The sequence below is a fragment of the Fistularia commersonii genome, chromosome 12, assembly GCF_037954325.1.
Source record: "Fistularia commersonii isolate RoL2024-O1a breed Wild chromosome 12, RoL_Fcom_v1.0, whole genome shotgun sequence".
In the NCBI taxonomy this organism is placed as follows: domain Eukaryota; kingdom Metazoa; phylum Chordata; class Actinopteri; order Syngnathiformes; family Fistulariidae; genus Fistularia; species Fistularia commersonii.
In genome coordinates, this window is record NC_141295.1 from 17,688,156 (window position 1) to 17,705,924 (window position 17,769).

The window sequence follows — 17,769 nt, forward strand, 5'->3', positions numbered from 1 at the left end:
ACTAAACATTTGATAAATAGGCATCGGGGTAAGATTTGTTGAGGACGCAGAGGAAAACAAACCGGACGCTGATGATGAATCTGTTTATCTGAATCCACTTCCTGGTTTCATTTGTTTTTTTTTCATGTGGGGTCGCCGGGTTCCTGCCATTAGAAATTCTTTTGTCACAGCAGCGTAACAGTTATAATGTCAAAAATAAATATGAAGACAGAAGATAGCAAAGACATCCATGGATAAACAGACAGCAGGGATAAGAACGGACAACAGAATCGAACAGTAAGGGTGAAAAATAACCAGATAATCAGAACTAAACAACAATATAAACAGTGACAAAAGCAATGACAAGAGTAGGAAAATAGTTAGGATGCATCTGGACTGGGACCAACAAGGATTGAATGAAAAAAAAAAAAAAAAAAAGACATCAAGTTGGGACACGACGTGAATGGATGAGGTTGTGAGGTTTTGGAAGCGGCGCAGTTGCGCCTCAGGCCGGTCGGAGTTGTGTGACGTCCAGACTGCTGTTACAGTCCGATGGGCGTCGGCACAGAGGAGCGTCTAAAGCAGTGTTTCTTAACCTTGTTGGATGTACTGAACCCCAACATTTTCATATACGCATTCACCGAACCCCTCTGTATCGGAAAAATAAAATGTTTTTTTAGTGGTGCACAAAATGAACCGTGCATCAACATCACTGTGTTCAAAGAACAAAACCAGCAAGACATGATTTTCATACAAAAAACCAAAACGTAATAATGAATACTTCCTGCAAATCAGTGTGACTTCTGCTGTTTCCTTCGAGAGACCAGTTCAGAAATGACCTTAGCGAGTGCCACCTTGGCAAGCGCCACTCTCATGTCATTTTCGCAACAATGTCTGTTCCTTTTCTTCATTTTTATGTCCAGCATCCTCAAAAGATTCCCCGCAAAGATAAAGTTTTGCCAGCGCCAGACGAGAATTGCTCAACTTGGCATTGCAAATCATGCAGTTAGGACGCCGACTCCATCACGTTCTGTTTTACATGTGAATCCATATCGGACATATTTGTCTGACCGCTTTCTTTTTTTACTCGACATAATTATTAAAAAAAATCGTACCATCACAACAGTCACAAGTTGACTACAGAGCGCACCAAAATCCCTGCAGCACAGACACGCCAAGCTATCTAGCGTGATTCTCATGAATTATGAGTCCGGCGTGTGTCTTGACTTGCGCCGAACCCCTAAGACCGACTCACCGAACCCCCGAGGTTCGATCGAACCCGGGTTAAGAACCACTGGTCTAAAGCGTTCACTTCTGAACCGCTGGCCGAAAACAAGCCGGAGGTCTGTAAAACTGTCCAAACGTGTGAATGAGAAGCTGAACGGTTGAACCCGAGTGCTGGATAAGCGGGGAATGAATGACTGAATGAAAGTTTTCTCCGCATTATGAAACCTTCCGAAGCGCCGCATCGGTCCCGCTGACTTGTTTATGGTTTGTTTCGACTCGAAGGTCGTCGCCGAGGACGCCGACGGCCCGTCTTACAGCCACGTGCGATACTCCATCGTCGACGGCAACAGCGGCAGCCCTTTCGCCGTCGACCCCGTCCGGGGGGAACTTAAGGTCGCCCGGCAGCTGGACAGAGAGAGGGTGAGTTCCGGTTCGGAACGTCCGACCAACCCGTGTCGCCCGGGTGCGATAACTCGTCGCCGTCTCGCCCTTCTCGCAGACGTCGGGCTACACGCTGATGGTCCTCGCCGCGGACAACGGGACGCCGCCTCTTTCCAGCAGCGCCGTGATCAACATCGACATCTCGGACGTCAACGACAACCCGCCCGTCTTCTCTCAGGCAAACTACAGCCTCATCATCCAGGTGAGGACGAGCGATGAGAAGCGAAAGGGGTGGAAATGAGGTCGGAGGAAAGAGAGAGAGAGGGGACGCGGGGTTTTTCACCGGACACAGGAAAAGGGATTAACGGGGAGAAATAATGGAGGCCTGTGTGACTGGAATATCAAGAAGTGAGTGGGAGGGAGCCAGAGCAGAGGTAAGGGGGGGAAAAAAAAAAAAAAAAAAAAAGAAGAGGGAACGGAAAGACAGAGGCTGCATCTTAAGCGTGAGAATGCAGATCAAGGGTGGGTGAGAAGAACTGTAAGGCTGTCGCCGTGGAGATCCTCCGCCGCTGATGAATGGCTGAGTTGGAGAAAAAAACACAATGAGGTGCGCCGGCGTTTGTGATGTGGGGAGACGGATGAAAACGCGACGGCGCGTCTTTCGGGCCGCCGGAGCCGTCCGAGCGCCCCGAAAGATCTCTCACAGATCTTATTTTACAAACCGCTGACCGCTGATCAAAGGGAAAGACGGCATCTCAGCTGTGAGCGGTGGTTATTTTTAAAAGCCCGGTTAGACGATGCGTCAACGGACAGGGAGGAGGAGGAGGAGGGGGGAGGCGGATCTGAGGCCCCTTTCAGGGACTCAAAAAGACGCTTGTAAAACTGAAAATCGGGGCGTTCTGCAGCGATGGCGTTTAATCCCAGCGACCAAAAGCTATATTCGTGTAAAACTAGTAACTTCTCGCTTTCACTCACTCTGGTGGGAATCCTGGGCCGGGAATGATCGACGGAAGGGGATGCGTTTTCTTAGGCAAAACCCTTCAGAGAGCATTATTTTGCAAAGGGCATCTCAGGTAGCACGTCAAATATTTTCACCATAATTTCCAGACTATTGAGCGCACCTGAATATAAGGCGCGTCGGCTAAAAATAGCAAAATAAATAAATGTGTGCATATATAGGTTACACTTGTCTATAAGCCGCAGGTGTCCACATTGTAATATGAGATATTTACACAGATTTTTTTTTTGACTTTTCATTAAATGCATACTGGTTACAGCTGTTTTTGCGGATTTAGGCGAACGCATGAAACACACACATGATCAGCGATCAGCAGCTGTTAAACGGCTACATTGCTTTATTCGCACAAAATTCACATTTTCGAAAATTTCTTGATCAAAATTCACATAGTCAAGGCTATTAGCAAGTTTTTCAAGAAGTTACCTAATTATTTGTATCTTCCAATAATATTTTATACTCATGATATTCATGATATCGCTTTACAATTTTTTCATGTAATTCTTATTATTTTAATGTAATTATTTATTTTATTTCTCAAATTTTTGGATCATTGAGCTCACCTGAATATAAGCTGCACCGGCGAAAGAAAAAAAAAAAGTTAAATAAATATATGTGTACATGAGATATTTACAATGAAACATTTTTCGTTTTTTTGTTTTTTTTTTTAAGTTTTAACTAAATTCACACCGGAAACATCCACAAATATGTACCGGAAATGTTTTTTTTCCGAACGGCCTCAGAATGTCACCGTAATTTCATGGCTCCGATGTCACGCGGCTAAATATTTAGGCGTCGTGAAGCTCATTCGCCAAAAAATCCATAAATTAGCCGCATCGTTGTTTCAGTGTGTGGAAAAAAGTAGCGGCTTACAATCTGGAAATCAGTGTTATTTTTCCAAAACGCTTTAATTCGTGTTTAACTTCTGCGAGCGTCAGCGTTTTTTTTCCCCCGACATCAGCAAAGTCCTGCAGGAGCACGCCTCGACTCGCGCGGAAACCTTTGTTTCGCGGCTCCTTGTCTCAATCGATCTAAAAAAAACACGCCTCCGGCGTTTCCGGCAGGAGAACCGACCCAAAGGCACCGGCGTCCTCCAGCTGGTCGTGAGCGATCGCGACGCCTCCCACAACGGGCCGCCTTTCACCTTCGCCATCGTGGACGGGAACAAGGGCGACGCTTTCCACATCAATCAGCAGGGAGCCCTGGTGGCTGCGGGGCCGCTGGATCGGACGACCAAAGAACATTACGTTCTCCAAGCCCAGGTGAGTCACAGAGCCGAGGGAGGGGCGGCGGGGGAAGGTTGTATTGATTTAACCATCAGGTCTCGGCAAGCCGATCTATCCGTCCTCCCTCTTTTTATCTCTCCGTAACGCTTCACTGTCAAGCTCTCTATTAGCCGCTGTTTGTTTAGAGAGCGATCGTCCTTGCAACCCAACGTTCCCGGTTCGATTCCCGACTCCTCTTGAGTGTTTTTGAGCAAGTCGCCGAAAGCCTGGCCGCGAGACGGAATCCCAACCGCTCATGGTTGATTAGGGAAGATAAATTTAAACCAGCGCGATGGTTAGCGCGAGGGAACCCTGGTTCGATTCCGACAAGGCGTCCGTTCCGTGCAGGTTAACTGAAAAAATTTGGGAAAATGGCCCCGAATGAATGATTGAATTGTCGTTTGTCTATACAGTAAACCCTTGTTTTTCGCAGGGGTTACGTTCCAAAAAGAAGGCAAAATCCGTGAAGTAGAAACCCTTATTTTTTTTTACAATTATTATACATCCTTATTAAAACGTATTGGTGCTGTCGTCCTGATGTTTTTTTCTTCCTTCTTTATGGAACAAACCGAAGATTCATTAATCCCGTAATGCCGACCTACAGCCGCATAGCTTTTACCTTCCCTTAGCATGTCCGAAGTTTAACTTTACCTGCGATAGATAGCACCTTCCTGCCGCAGGTGCTTTTGTCGGTCCAGAGCGCTTTGTCAACATTATGGGTTTTAGAGAAACTCAAAATCGCAAGAGAATTTGCACGTACGTCATGTAAATTTGGCAAGCTGTTTTACGTACGTATTAAACCGCGACGTTATTGACGCACAGGTAGAGAAGAAGCGGAGTGACTTTTTAGCCAATCGGAATGCAGAACACAATGCACGATGCGAAACCGTGAAACGTAAACCGCGTTATAGCGAGGGATCACTGTATACGATTGACAGACGACCAGTCCTGGGTGAACCCCGCCTTTCGCAAGGTGACAGCCGGGATAAGCGGCCGGACAGACGGATGAAGTTATGGGATAGCAGAACCGCGCGTCTTATTTGGCTCGTAGTGCTTCTCAAGCCGAGATCAGGGCCGTTGGAAGTTACTTTGCAAAGTCGGAAACGTGCGGAAAACGACGTCCCCGTGTGAAGGTGCACGATTCGACCCGACGGCTGAGATGTTTCCAGTGAAAGGGTTTGATTGCCCCCTGCTGTTCCAAAGTAGCCCGTGCAGATCAGCGCTTCTTTCAGGCTTCAGCTCCTCCCTTCTCGTCGGCAGGTGTCAGACAGCGGCAAACCCCAGCTCTCCTCCACCGCTTTTATCCGGATCCGCGTGATCGAGGAGAGCGTCTACCCTCCGGCCATCCTCCCGCTGGACGTCTTCGTCTCCACCGCGGCCGACGAGTACGCCGGCGGGGTCCTGGGCAAGATCCACGCCACGGACCAGGACGTCTACGACACGCTCACCTACAGCCTGGCGCCGTCTTCGGCGGCGTCCCCTTCGGACGAGAGCGGCGCCCTGTTCTCGGTTTCGGCCTCCGACGGTAAAGTCATCGCCCTCCGGCCTCTGGACGTGGGCCACTACCCGCTCAATGTGACGGTGACCGACGGACGCTTCACCACGGCCGCCGACGTCAACGTGCACGTCAGGCAGGCCACCCGTCAGGCCCTCGACAACTCCATCGCGGTGCGCTTCGCCAACATCGCCCCCGAAGAGTTCATCGGGGACTACTGGCGCAACTTCCAGCGGGCGCTGAGAAATATCGCCGGCGTGAGGAGGAGCGAAGTTCAGCTGGTGAGCCTGCAGCCCACCGAGCAAGGAGACCTGGACGTCCTGCTGGCTTTGGAAAGATCCGGAAGCCCGTATCAGTCTCAAGAGGTAACCCCGTCCCCGCGTCCATCGTCGGTCGCGAAAGCGCCGTTCCGTATTCATCCGTACGTTCGTCTTCTCAGGTCGTTTTCCGGAAGCTGAATTCTTCCGCCGCCGTGATCGAAGACATGACCGGCGTCCGCATCGTCCGGGTGGTGCAGAAGCTGTGCGCCGGCCTGGACTGCCCGCTGCGCTTCTGCGACGAAGTGGTCACCCTGGACAAGATGTCCATGTCCATGTCCACCTACAGCACGGCTCGCATCAGCTTCGTCACCCCGCGGCACCAGCGGACCGCCACCTGCCAGTGCGAAGGTAGACGTCGGACACGTCGGACACACCGGCGGCCGTTTGGAAAAGAATCCCGCTGAGCTTTTCGTGCTTCGGTGTCCTCAGGTGGCAGTTGCCCGGCGCTGAACAACCTGTGTGAGAACAACCCCTGTCCGGAGGGCATGGAGTGCGTGGCGGATCCCTCGGAGACGGTGTACAGCTGTGTGTGTCCGGAAGGCAAGAGGGGCAAATGCTCTGGTGAGACCGGCGACCGTCGGTTCGAGGCCGTCGCGAAGACTACGTCGCACATCTGCAATGTCCCCCTCCGATATTTTTGGGTTTCAGACGGCCACTCGCTGACGTTCAGCGGCAGCGGCTACGTGAAATACCATCTGATGGAGAACGAGAACAAGGAGTTGATGAAGTTGTCCCTGAGGCTCAGGACCTTCTCCAGCCACGCCACCGTGATGTTCGCCAAGGGGACCGACTACAGCATCCTCGAGGTTTGTGGACAATCCCCGAGAAGCTGGAAAAAGAAAGCGGTACCTTTACGAATGTGAAACTCGAGCCGCATTTAACTAAGACAATATTTATCATAATAAGACTAGACCTTCCTCTGGGCTGGGGCAAGACTTGTATTGCATCTTTTAATTAGAATCTCGCATTCTCGCGTAAGACGCGTCGCCCTCCGTGCCCGATTGTCCAGAAGGCCATTTAAAGCCCCGCTCGCATGGGGGACCATGGGAATGTGGCACCGGGTTGAAAAAAATCGCACACAAGAGCTATTTTCATCCTGGGAGGGAAACCGAAAGCAGTTTTCCACGCATTCCTCTCAGACCGTCTGGTATGCTGTCGTCTGCATGATCAGACCCGCGGCCGAGAATCCCGTGCGGTTTCACGGGCGCCGCTCGGCCGTCAAAACGGCACGACGAAGGCGAATATCTAATTAATGTCCTCTTTCTATTCGGGGAAGTAAATGAATATTTCATTGTGAAATAAGAGCCGAGCGGTTTCCAGTAAAGTGGAGCAGTAGATTCACATTCACACACCTGGAAGGCCTTCTGTATAAATATATATTCACCTGAGCGCCGAACCGCCTCGGCGGAGTAGTTTCGGGTCCCTAATGAGGCCGTGATGAAGAAGGAGGCAAACACTGCTTTTAAAACGAGTCCACAACGGTGGCATTATTTCATGATGTGGAGGAAGCTCAACCTAGCTTCCATCAAAAGGGCAACGACATCTTACATTTATGTCGAAAACAGCTTATCAGCCTCTACGGCGATCTCACCCTGAAAATGTATGACCTCGCTTTCTGCTAATTAGCTTAGCATGACCCATGGATACAAAGTAATCGCAGTTAGGACAGGGTTGTAGTTTGACATGAGTGATTGTTTGCGCCGTTAAGCTAAGCGGGGCTCCAAGCTAGCTTATGGTGAGTGGGCAAACGTGCAATCGCTGCTTTGCTAGGAAAATGTCGCGCTAGTTTTCTGTTGGGTCTCATATGATTGAGTCTCGGTGCTGCAAAGCTAACTGGGGACCAGAGCGGTAGCTTATGCTGAATGGGAAACTACGCAAACACCGCTTTGCCTGGAATATCGCGCGCTTCTTTTGTGTTATGTGATGTTAGCGGGCAATGTTTGGCTAGCTTTGAGATAAGCTCAGATGGCGTCAAGCTCTAAGCATTGTTTGAATTAAGACAGGGTTGTAGTTTGACATGAGTGATTGTTTGCGCTGTTAAGCTAGGCGGGGCTCCAAGCTAGCTTATGGTGAGTGGGCAAACGTGCAATCGCTGCTTTGCTAGGAAAATGTTGCGCTAGTTTTCTGTTGTGCCTCATATGATTGAGTCTAGCTGCAAAGCTAACTGGGGACCAGAGCGGTAGCTTATGCTGAGTGGGAAACTACGCAAACACCGCTTTGCCTGGAATATCGCGCGCTTCTTTTGTGTTAGGTGATGTTAGCGGGCAATGTTTGGCTAGCTTTGAGATAAGCTCAGATGGCGTCAAGCTCTAAGCGTTGTTTGAATTAAGACAGGGTTGTAGTTTGACATGAGTCAAACTTATTATGTCATGAAGTCACCCGATCACTTTGCTGGTACTGTATAAAAATAATAAAAAAAAAAAAAAGGAAAAGATGTTTCCCGGGAGAACACTGGTTTTGAGCTTTCTTTCTTTTTCTTTTACCAGATCGTTAACGGGCGCCTTCAGTACAAGTTCGACTGCGGCAGCGGCCCCGGCCTGGTGTCGGTCCACAGCGCCCCGGTGAACGACGGCGAGTGGCATACCGTCTACCTGGAGGTGGATGGCAACTACGCCAAGCTGGTGCTGGACCAAGTGCACGCCGCCTCGGGCACGGCGCCCGGAACCCTGCGCACCCTCAACCTCGACAACAGCATTTACTTCGGCGGCCACGTCCGCCAGCACGCCTCCGCTCGCCACGGACGCAACCTGCCCGTCACCAACGGGCTCCGCGGCTGCATGGAGGCCATCACCTTGAACGGGCAAGAGCTGCCTCTCAACACAAAGGCCCGCCGAGCCCACGCGGTCCTGGAGGACATCGTGGACGTGGCTCCGGGCTGCGCGCTCGCGGCCGTGGAAAGCTGTTCCAGCAACCCCTGCAACAACGGCGGGATCTGCACCTCCCTGCCGCACGGAGGTACGCAACGTCATCACCTTCTTCGCAAATCCGGGTCGACCAGACTCGGTTGCCCGGAGGCTTTCCCCGGTTTCCGATGGGTGATTCAGGTGTAAGGGATGATCCGCGAGGCCCGGGGTTTAAAACTCGCTCCGCGTCATGTGCGAGTATTTCATCATGGTTTAGTCAGAACCGTAGCCCGATCTGCTCCGCCGATGTTGTTTGCCATCAGCGCTGTTTGTTAATGCGAACTCGACACTCGTGCAGCTGTTCGACGCTCAGCAGCTGCCGGCGGTTCGGAGGGGGATAATCCCTCGCCGTTCCCCGCGAAACATCTGCAGGATACGTCGTGTTTTAACGCCTCGGCTTGATTAAATTAAACTCGTCTTCTAAGTGTTCTCGAGACACGTCTGCTTTGTGTTCGAAATCTCAACCAGAAGTCGCGGAGTTGTTCTTTTGCCCGCTCTTCTGTCTCCGGTCCTTTAGGCCGCTCGCGTCCGCCGGCTTTTCGTATCTGATCTGAGAAACATCTGCTCAGGCTTTTCCCATCTGTATTCCACAGGCTACTTCTGCAAGTGTCCTGCGTCTTTCATGGGCACCCACTGTGAGATTGGTATCAGCCCTTGTGCCTCCAATCCTTGTCTGTACGGGGGAACCTGCGTACCTCGAGCCGACGACTTCTACTGCCAGTGCAGAGGCCAGTACTCGGGACAAAGGTACGACAATACCGATTTATCTGTCCGGAAGTAGCCAAGCAACCGAAATATTTGGAAATTCACGTGGGTGCTTTGGTAAAACCCGAATTCAGGTGCCAGTTGGGTCCGTACTGCAGAGACAACCCCTGCAAGAACAGCGGCAAGTGTATCGACAGTCTGGACGGTCCGGTGTGTGAGTGCGAAGCCGGCTTCCAGGGAGACAGGTACGCCTGTTCTGGCTTCGTACCGGTTTTTAAAATTTGAGCCTTCGTTGACCGTTTCCGTGAATGTCCAGGTGCTTGAGTGACGTTGACGAGTGCATCAAGAACCCCTGCGCCAACGGCGGCCAGTGCCAGAACACCTACGGATCTTACAAGTGCAACTGCTCCCTGGGTTTCATCGGCCCGACGTGCGATCAGCGCTCCGAGGTCCGCAACGAGTTCGTCTCCACCTCCTGGAACATCGGCTTGGAGGAAGTGATCGGCATCGTGGTTTTCGTATCCAGCATCTTCATCCTCGTGCTGCTCTTCGTCATCATCCGAAAAAAGGCCTGCCGCAGCAAGTCCAAGAGCGACGGCAACAAGCACCCCGGCAACTCCGGCGTGCCTCACTCTTTCCTCCAGAGACCTTATTTTGATGCTAAATTCAACAAAAACATCTACTCAGACATCCCGCCTCAGGTCCCGGTGAGGCCCATCTCGTACACCCCCAGCATCCCGAGCGACTCCCGCAACAACTTGGACCGGAATTCCTTTGAGGGCTCCGCCATCCCGGAGCATCCGGAGTTCAGCACCTTCAACCCAGACTCTGTGCACGGACACCGCAAGACCGTGGCCGTCTGCAGCGTCGCACCCAACCTTCCCCCGCCGCCTCCTTCCAATTCAGTCTCAGACAGCGACTCCATCCAGAAGCCCAACTGGGACTATGATTATGACAGTGAGTGTTCCTCCGTCTCTACTTTCTGGTGCTTTACTACGCCGGAAAAAACAATAATTACTGGTTATAGTCGGATAAAGCGAATGATGAAGGTACGGAACCCCCTTTGTCCCATTGCGATCCACGCACTCGTTTCCAGTGATTTTAATTGTTTTATTGCCTCGACAGTGAAGGAAAAGAAAAGTGCGATTTCAAAGAAATTCGATTGCCGATAGCTGATTGTTATAATTATCGTTGGTTAATTCCTTGTCATTGCAGCCCTGAGCTGCAGGTTTCCTTGAAAACACATTAAGGCCACAGGTTTCAAACATAACTATACATTAAATTATAAAAAAAAATACTTGAAACAAAAAAAACAATGTTCAATGGTCTGAACTTATAGAATGCTTCCATCAGTTTGCAGTTTCTCGCAGTTTTTTTTCTTTAAACTAGATTGCATTCTCCCATTCACACACACACACACACACACACACACACACACACACACACACACACACGCGCACACACACACACTTGTGCACTGATAGTGACAGAGCAAGGCGCTAACCATTGCTGCAAGAAACTCAACCCGATTTCATTAGGTTAGCTCACTCCCTAACTAAAGCTAACTAGATAGCACACTAATAATAATAATAATAATAATAATAGTAATGATAATGATGACAGTAATAATATTAATATTTATAATAATAATGACAGTAATAATAAAAATAGCGGAAATAATGATAATAATAGCTGTAGTAATAATAATAATAATAGTAATGATAATAATAATAATGACAACAACAACAACAACAACAACAACAACAACAACAATAATAATAATTATAACAGTAATAATAATAATAATTATTATTATTATTATGATGATGATTATATAATAATCATCATAATAATAGATTATTATAATATAATAATAATCATTGTAAAAATGATAACAACAGAATAGGGCATCCTTCCATTCATCCTTTCCTTTTGCATTATGGACCCGTCAGATTATAGAGTTCCTGTGGAGACATTGGGATGAACTCACCACGATGTGATATTTCAAAGCCATAACCGGTTCAACAAATCCATAAATTTGAGCATAATTACATTTTATCTTTCCCCGTTCATTGCAGGGAGCAGGTGCTCGGTGAAATCGGATGAAATGGAGATTATTTTTTTCAGCATCGCGGCACATGATCCAAGTCAAGTCAGATGTTATTTACACTTTGAGACGAGGGAAGACGCCGTCTCGAACCCTACGCCGGACTAACCGATGCGGAATTTCGCTTTTTCCAGCTAAAGTGGTGGACATGGACCCGTGCCTGACCAAGAAGCCCGCGGAGGACAGCGCCTGCCACCCCTACAACACCAGGGGCAGCATGTCGGAGGTCCAGTCCCTCAGCTCCTTCCAGTCAGAGTCATGTGACGACAACGGTACGCCGCTATTCGCCGCCTTCCCTCCATTACTTTCTGCACAATCATACTTTCCCCGTATAAACTGTTGATTCTCTCTCTAATCACCTTGCAGGGTTTCTAACCGTCGGTTGCTATGCTAACACTTTCTCTGCATGGATGAGTATGATTGGCCCGTCGGGTCACGTGTTCTTTTTCTCTCTCTTCCTGCTGCGGGGCTTCAGCTCCCATATGGATCAAATCAGTCCACAGATCCAGAACAAGGTTTTAAGTAGGGGGGAGGGTTCGAGCCTGTAAGTCCTACCGTGGCGTTTCGGCGCAGACAGAAACGATCCCGCCCGCCCCCTCCGTAAACCGTGGGAATTCTCCCGGGATTATAAACAAAGCATTGTGACCCTCTTTTTCGTTCTTTTTTTTTTTTCGTTTAACCTGTGTTCGGTTTTGTTTTTTTTTTATTTCAAAGGAGGCCGACGGCATCTGAAAGCTCGTTTTCTTTTTCTCTCATTTATTTACAAGCATGACTCTCCTCTTTTTTTTTTTTTTTGTTTGTTTGTTTGTCTTTTTATTTCTTGAACATGTAGCCACAAATGGATGTTTAAAGCAAACATCAAGGGATGCCTCCCAAGGGTATAACATCATTTGTTCTGTCATCCTCCACCCCCAGCCTCCTCCTTCTTGTTCATTTTTCCCACCGTAATTATAAACCTCACTCATTCCTGGGATATTATGACAGCGGCCCCACTCAGAAGTCATTAAAATCGTCATTGTGTTTCATCCAAAATTACAATAAACTCCAAATGTGAGTGGAAGTGGGACATTTTTTTTTCTCTAAACAGGCCATTAGTATTTCCTCATTTCCTCTTGTTTTGTTTTCTAAACGCGCACACAGGCAGTGTCTGTGTGAGGGTTGGAAATGCATTTATATCTCCGGGGGGAATTTCACTTATTCCTCCATCTGTACCATCAACGGCAACCCCTCGCTCCCCCGTAGCATCGCTCAGAATGTTGTGGTCGTGTGTTATCCTGCACAAACCAAACCAGACCCCCACCTTCCCGCTGTGTCGCCTACTACCATTGTCTTGTGCCCGGCCATAAAAAAAAAAAATAAAATAAACCCAACAAAAAACAGAAATGGAGCGTCCGCACAGATGAGTTGCTCGCCCCATATGGGTTTGTGTGTTTTCATATTATCTCCAAAAGCATGTGAATCAACGCCGGGTATCTTTTACCCGCCCGCGAGCCTCCATCGTAATCCCGAGGAGGCGCTCGTCCATCAACCTGCATCTGTGAGCGCGTTTCTGTCATTGGTGTTGGGAATGTGCCGTGTCGCCCCGTCCAGCTGCCATTATCTTACACCGACAAACCCGATCGGCGAAGGGAAAAAAAAAAAAATCCTCCCGGTCTGTCTAAGAAAATGGCAGGAATTCACAAACTGACCCGTCCACGTCACCGCGTCCAGAATCCGGCGGCGGTCTTGGCGGGTCTTCCTCTCCCCCTCAGGTTCTAACGTGACTTCTTCTCTCTCTCTTTTCTCCTCCGTCTGGTGTTAAGAGTCTTTTTTGGCTCATGATCTCAAGAACCCAAGAGGTGACTTTTTTGTTGTTTTTACGTCTTTTTGTCTGCCTGGTGTTCACCGGCGTCCCAGATCCCACCACCCTTTTAACGTGTAACCGCCACTAACCCGGAAGTGAAAGCCGGCGTGACGGGAGTGTTTAAAAGCACCGCCGGTCCCGTAAGGCGTCACGTCTGCTTCTCCCGAGATTATTTATCACCCTAAAAAAAACACTCCCTGCATGCTTTTGATGCTGTGACATCCCAATCCCTGTTAATCCCAGCATCGTGATCCAAAATTGCTCGGTAACTATGTGTGTGTGTAAGTGTGTGTGTGTGTGTGTGTGTGTGTGTGTGTCACCCAGTCTGCAGTCACTGCTTTTCAAAATCGTTCACACCTGGCATTAAGATCCGCGTGTGTGTGTTTGTGTGTGTGTGTGTGTCCACATGCTGCACATGTGACCGTAGCCGTTTTTATAATGTTCGTAATTTGTAAGCGTTCAATATTTACTTATCTTACCCGCGACATCATGCATTAATTACAGGCGACACACACACACGGATGTAAGACACACATGGAGCGGATATTAAAACCTGTCCCGTTATTGTCCGTCGCGGATCCTGTTGAGTTTTTTAAACAAGCAAAGTTTTATTTTAAAAGTATCAAAATCAGAAAAAAAATATTATTGTGCGGTGCACATGGGGCAGCAGCAGTTGCGAACATATGAACATCAGGAGTAAATAAAATAAAATTTTATAAAATAAATAATAAATAAAATTAGAAAGAAAAAAAGAGAATTACAGGACCGTGTCAGAAAATTAGAATATTGTGATAAAGTTCTTTATCTTCTGTAATGCAATTACAAAAACAAAAATGTCATACATTCTGGATTCATTACAAATCAACTGAAATATTGCAAGCCTTTTATTATTATAATATTGCTGATTATGGCTTACATCTTAAGAACTCAAAAATCCTATCTCAAAATATTAGAATATCATGAAAAAATATATATATATTTTTTTTTAATTGCATTACAGAAGATAAAGAACTTCATCACAATATTCTAATTTTCTGAGACAGTCCTGTGTATATATATATATATATATATATATATATAAATTACAAAAATTGTGCAAATATCGCTCTGCATTTTTATAATAAAATATAATGGTATTAATGAAGGCGTGGCATTGAGGGGTTCGCAGGGTTGTTGGGCATCGAGGATTCGGACGTCTCTGGGGACGAAGGTTGTCCTTCTCCTCCGGGTTTTGCAAGCGGCGTGGCCAAGTCTGCAACCGGAGGGAGAAAATTGTGAATCCAACACGGTTCTTATTGTTCCAAGATGTTGATTCACGCGTCATGTGATCGCTTAGATCCGGCAACACAGATTAGAAGAGAGGAAAAAATAATCCTCGGATCGTTTATGATATCCCTCCGGGCTTCTCCGCATGGCGCGGATGATGCTATAGTTTTGCACAAAAGCCCACGTGTTTCCACGTGGACGCGAGTAATCGGGCCCGGGATCTATTTTACGTCCGTCGTGAGGCTTCGCGGCGCAATTTATTCAGCCGCGTCCTTCATTTTAATGCCAGGTGTAAAAACGGCCCCTGGACTGTGACGATATACGACAAGGGAGATCCCCAAAACGTCCACGTTTGAGGACAGCTGTGTCTGCAGTGTCGGTGTCGTCAAGTGTGCGTTAGCGAAAGTGTTTGTGCATGGCGTGGGTTCTTAACATTAACGTGGTGGATTTAACCGGATAACCGCATGCGCCGCGAAGAACGCTCGCGGTGGTTTCTCATGCGGGTGTTTGTGCTCTTTCCACGCGGAACAGGATATCACTGGGACACATCTGATTGGATGCCAAGTGTTCAACTTCCTGGAATCCAGGAGATTCCACAGTATGAGGTTGTGGAGTCGCCCGCCCCGTTGTACAGCGACCCGAGCGCCATCGACACCGATTACTATCCCGGCGGCTTCGACATCGAGAGCGACTTCCCTCCGCCGCCGGAGGACTTCCCCTCCAACGACGACCTGCCCCCGCCGCCTTTGCCCGAGTACGCCGACCACTGCGACACGCTTCGGCCCCTGGGAAGAGACTTGGACCCGGACGCGAGCGGCCCCGGCAGCCCGGGCGGCGTCCGCCAGCGCCCGGCCTTGCCTCAGCTCTACGGCTTTAACCAGTACCTGCCGCAGCACTCCTATCCCAGCGACGGCGGCGAAACGGAGGGCCAAGGCGCGACCTCTACTTCCGCCGCCACCACGCCAGCTTCCACCCTGGGCGCCGGCGGCTATAGAGGGGGCTTCCCCTTGGGTTGTAGTCGGGACTTTGACTCCTCAGCGTTGGACAACATGTCCATGTCTCTGTACACATCCACAGCCTCCTGCTCGGACATGTCAGCGTGCTGCGAGGAGTCCGAGGTGATGATAAGCGACTACGACAGCGGCGATGAGGGCCACTTCGAGCGGCTCGCCATCCCGGCGCTGGACTCCCAACAGCACACTGAAGTCTGACACTGGATCCAAACAAAAGTGCCTGAACCCCACGGTTACACCGTCACCCGTCACCCGTCACCCTGACACGCACAGTATTTGTCCACACCAAACACACACACATGCAAACACACACACACACACACACACACACATGATCGAGACGCTGGGGGAGGGGGGGGGGGGTCGCTCGGCTGCGGAGATCCATCGTGCCATTGTTTTACGTGCCCGTCGTCGTTAAAACACAGGATCTGAAGGATCAGCATTTCAATGTAAAACAAAAAGAAAATGTCATGATATTGAGAGGAAAAAAAAAAAAAAGAAAAGAAAATGAATATTTCACAACCGTATCCGTTTCTATCAATAAAACCCAAGTCGGATTTTTTTATACGAGTCATCGTTTTCAATGTAAATTTAAAATGTACAGTTTTGATTTCAAAGTTTCCTAGGTTTTGTAGATATTCTAATGCTTTTTTTTTTTTTTTGTTTGTTTTCGACAGAGAGTTAAATGGTGTGACATCGTCGGCCTTACTGTGCTTACATTCAAAGAAAAAAAATGAAATTAAAAAAAAAAAAAAACACAAAAGAGAGAGCGAGAGAAGAGCGCGGCTTTTCCAGACACAGTGTATCCGTAAAGTTTATTGTCTCCTCATTTCAAAAAAAAAAAAAAAAAAGGGTGTTCAATGAACGACTGCATATTCATGTGTTGTTTTTTTTTTTGTTTTTTTTTTTAATTTGTAAATTTTGACTTTGGAACCTCCTTTATTTTTCCACCGAGAAAACGGGACCCAATATATTTATAGTGCAGAGTTATCCGCGGACACGTGACTTTCTCAGGTGTCTGTGTGTGTGTGAGCGATGCTACGGTCTTGTTAAGGTTTTTATTGAATACTGCCACAAGCTCACGCTTTCCTACTGGCAATAAATTATTCCTAAAAAATACATCAGTGTGCGTTCTTTTGTTCTAAGCTGTACTCACAGGACGCGTAAAAGGGTCGCTGTTATTTCACGATGACGGATTCTTCAGAAATACCTGTCGAAGGTGCTGCGATATTTTAAATCCATGTTGTCTTTTGGACTTAAAAGCTAGATAAATCCCACAAGAGCAACATTATATAGGATATAAAAATAGTGCATGTTCTTGTGTTTCCACGGATCTCCTCCGGCTTCCTCCCACAGGATAAAAACATGCTGGAAGTTCACAGGAGACCCTACGTTGCTCCGACGCGTGAATGAAAAAGGGGGTGATTGTTTGTCAATATGACGTGTGCATTAGTGAGTTAATCATAAAAATAATACATTTTATTTAAAGCGCCTTGCCCTGCATTCAGAGACACTGTACAGACATGAACATTCCGAAATTATTATAAATTATAATTGTTATATACAGTTGTGTTCAAAAAAGTAGCAGTGTCTGAATTTTTCATAAACTCAAATGTTTACTCAATGAACTGAAACATTAAGATTTAGCATTCCTGTGATTCACAAAACTAATATTTAGTTTCATAACCACTATTTTTGAGAACAGTTCATTGAGTAAACATTTGAGTTTGCTATGAAAAATTCAGACCCTGCTATTTTTTTGAACAGCCCACAACCACTTTTTCTTCATTTTCTTTAAATTAATTCAACAATTGCTACTTTTTTCCTGATGCTTTATGTAAAATATAATGTGCAGTGATCCCAGTGAATGGATATAAAAATAGAAGAAGGATTTTGAGCTTTACCCACATTTTTAACAACACTGTTTTTATTTTGAACACAATCATCTACCATATATTGTATTATTATTATTCAAAAAAAAAACAAACCTATTTGGAAGACGGAGGAACAAAAAAAGTGGTAAAAAAAATTTTTAAAAATGGTCCAAAATGGTTGCATGTCTCTATGAATGAGATTGAATAGTTGAATGTCTCTAGATGTGGTGTGAATGGTGCTATGTTTAGAAAGAAAGTGAACAAAAAAAACAATAAAAGTGGTCAAAAAAAATGTTAAAAATTGTTTCATGTCTGAATTAAATCGAATACTTGCGTAGTTGCACAGATAATGAACAGAAATAGTGGAGTGTTGAAT

At 47.4% G+C, this 17,769-nt stretch overlaps 1 protein-coding gene across 5 annotated transcripts in view; it reads left to right on the forward strand.

Annotated features, from left to right (window-relative positions):
• Positions 1–16,638, forward strand: part of fat1a (FAT atypical cadherin 1a) — a 95,197-nt gene extending 78,559 nt beyond the window's left edge. For 2 of the 5 annotated variants that reach the window (XM_086157460.1, XM_086157464.1), the window contains 14 exons: positions 1,489–1,626; positions 1,706–1,849; positions 3,667–3,864; positions 5,128–5,727; positions 5,802–6,030; positions 6,112–6,243; positions 6,331–6,488; positions 8,169–8,637; positions 9,179–9,332; positions 9,425–9,535; positions 9,607–10,247; positions 11,532–11,669; positions 13,200–13,235; positions 15,038–16,638. In XM_086157460.1, coding sequence (XP_086013586.1) covers positions 1,489–1,626; positions 1,706–1,849; positions 3,667–3,864; positions 5,128–5,727; positions 5,802–6,030; positions 6,112–6,243; positions 6,331–6,488; positions 8,169–8,637; positions 9,179–9,332; positions 9,425–9,535; positions 9,607–10,247; positions 11,532–11,669; positions 13,200–13,235; positions 15,038–15,717 — 3,828 coding nt within the window. In that variant the 3' untranslated portion in view covers positions 15,718–16,638. Of the gene's footprint in view, positions 1–1,488; positions 1,627–1,705; positions 1,850–3,666; positions 3,865–5,127; positions 5,728–5,801; positions 6,031–6,111; positions 6,244–6,330; positions 6,489–8,168; positions 8,638–9,178; positions 9,333–9,424; positions 9,536–9,606; positions 10,248–11,531; positions 11,670–11,872; positions 11,942–13,199; positions 13,236–15,037 lie in introns of all 5 variants that reach the window. The other 3 variants (XR_015106980.1, XM_086157461.1, XM_086157462.1) reach the window with 3 other exon arrangements.
• Positions 16,639–17,769: the final 1,131 nt, after the last annotated feature.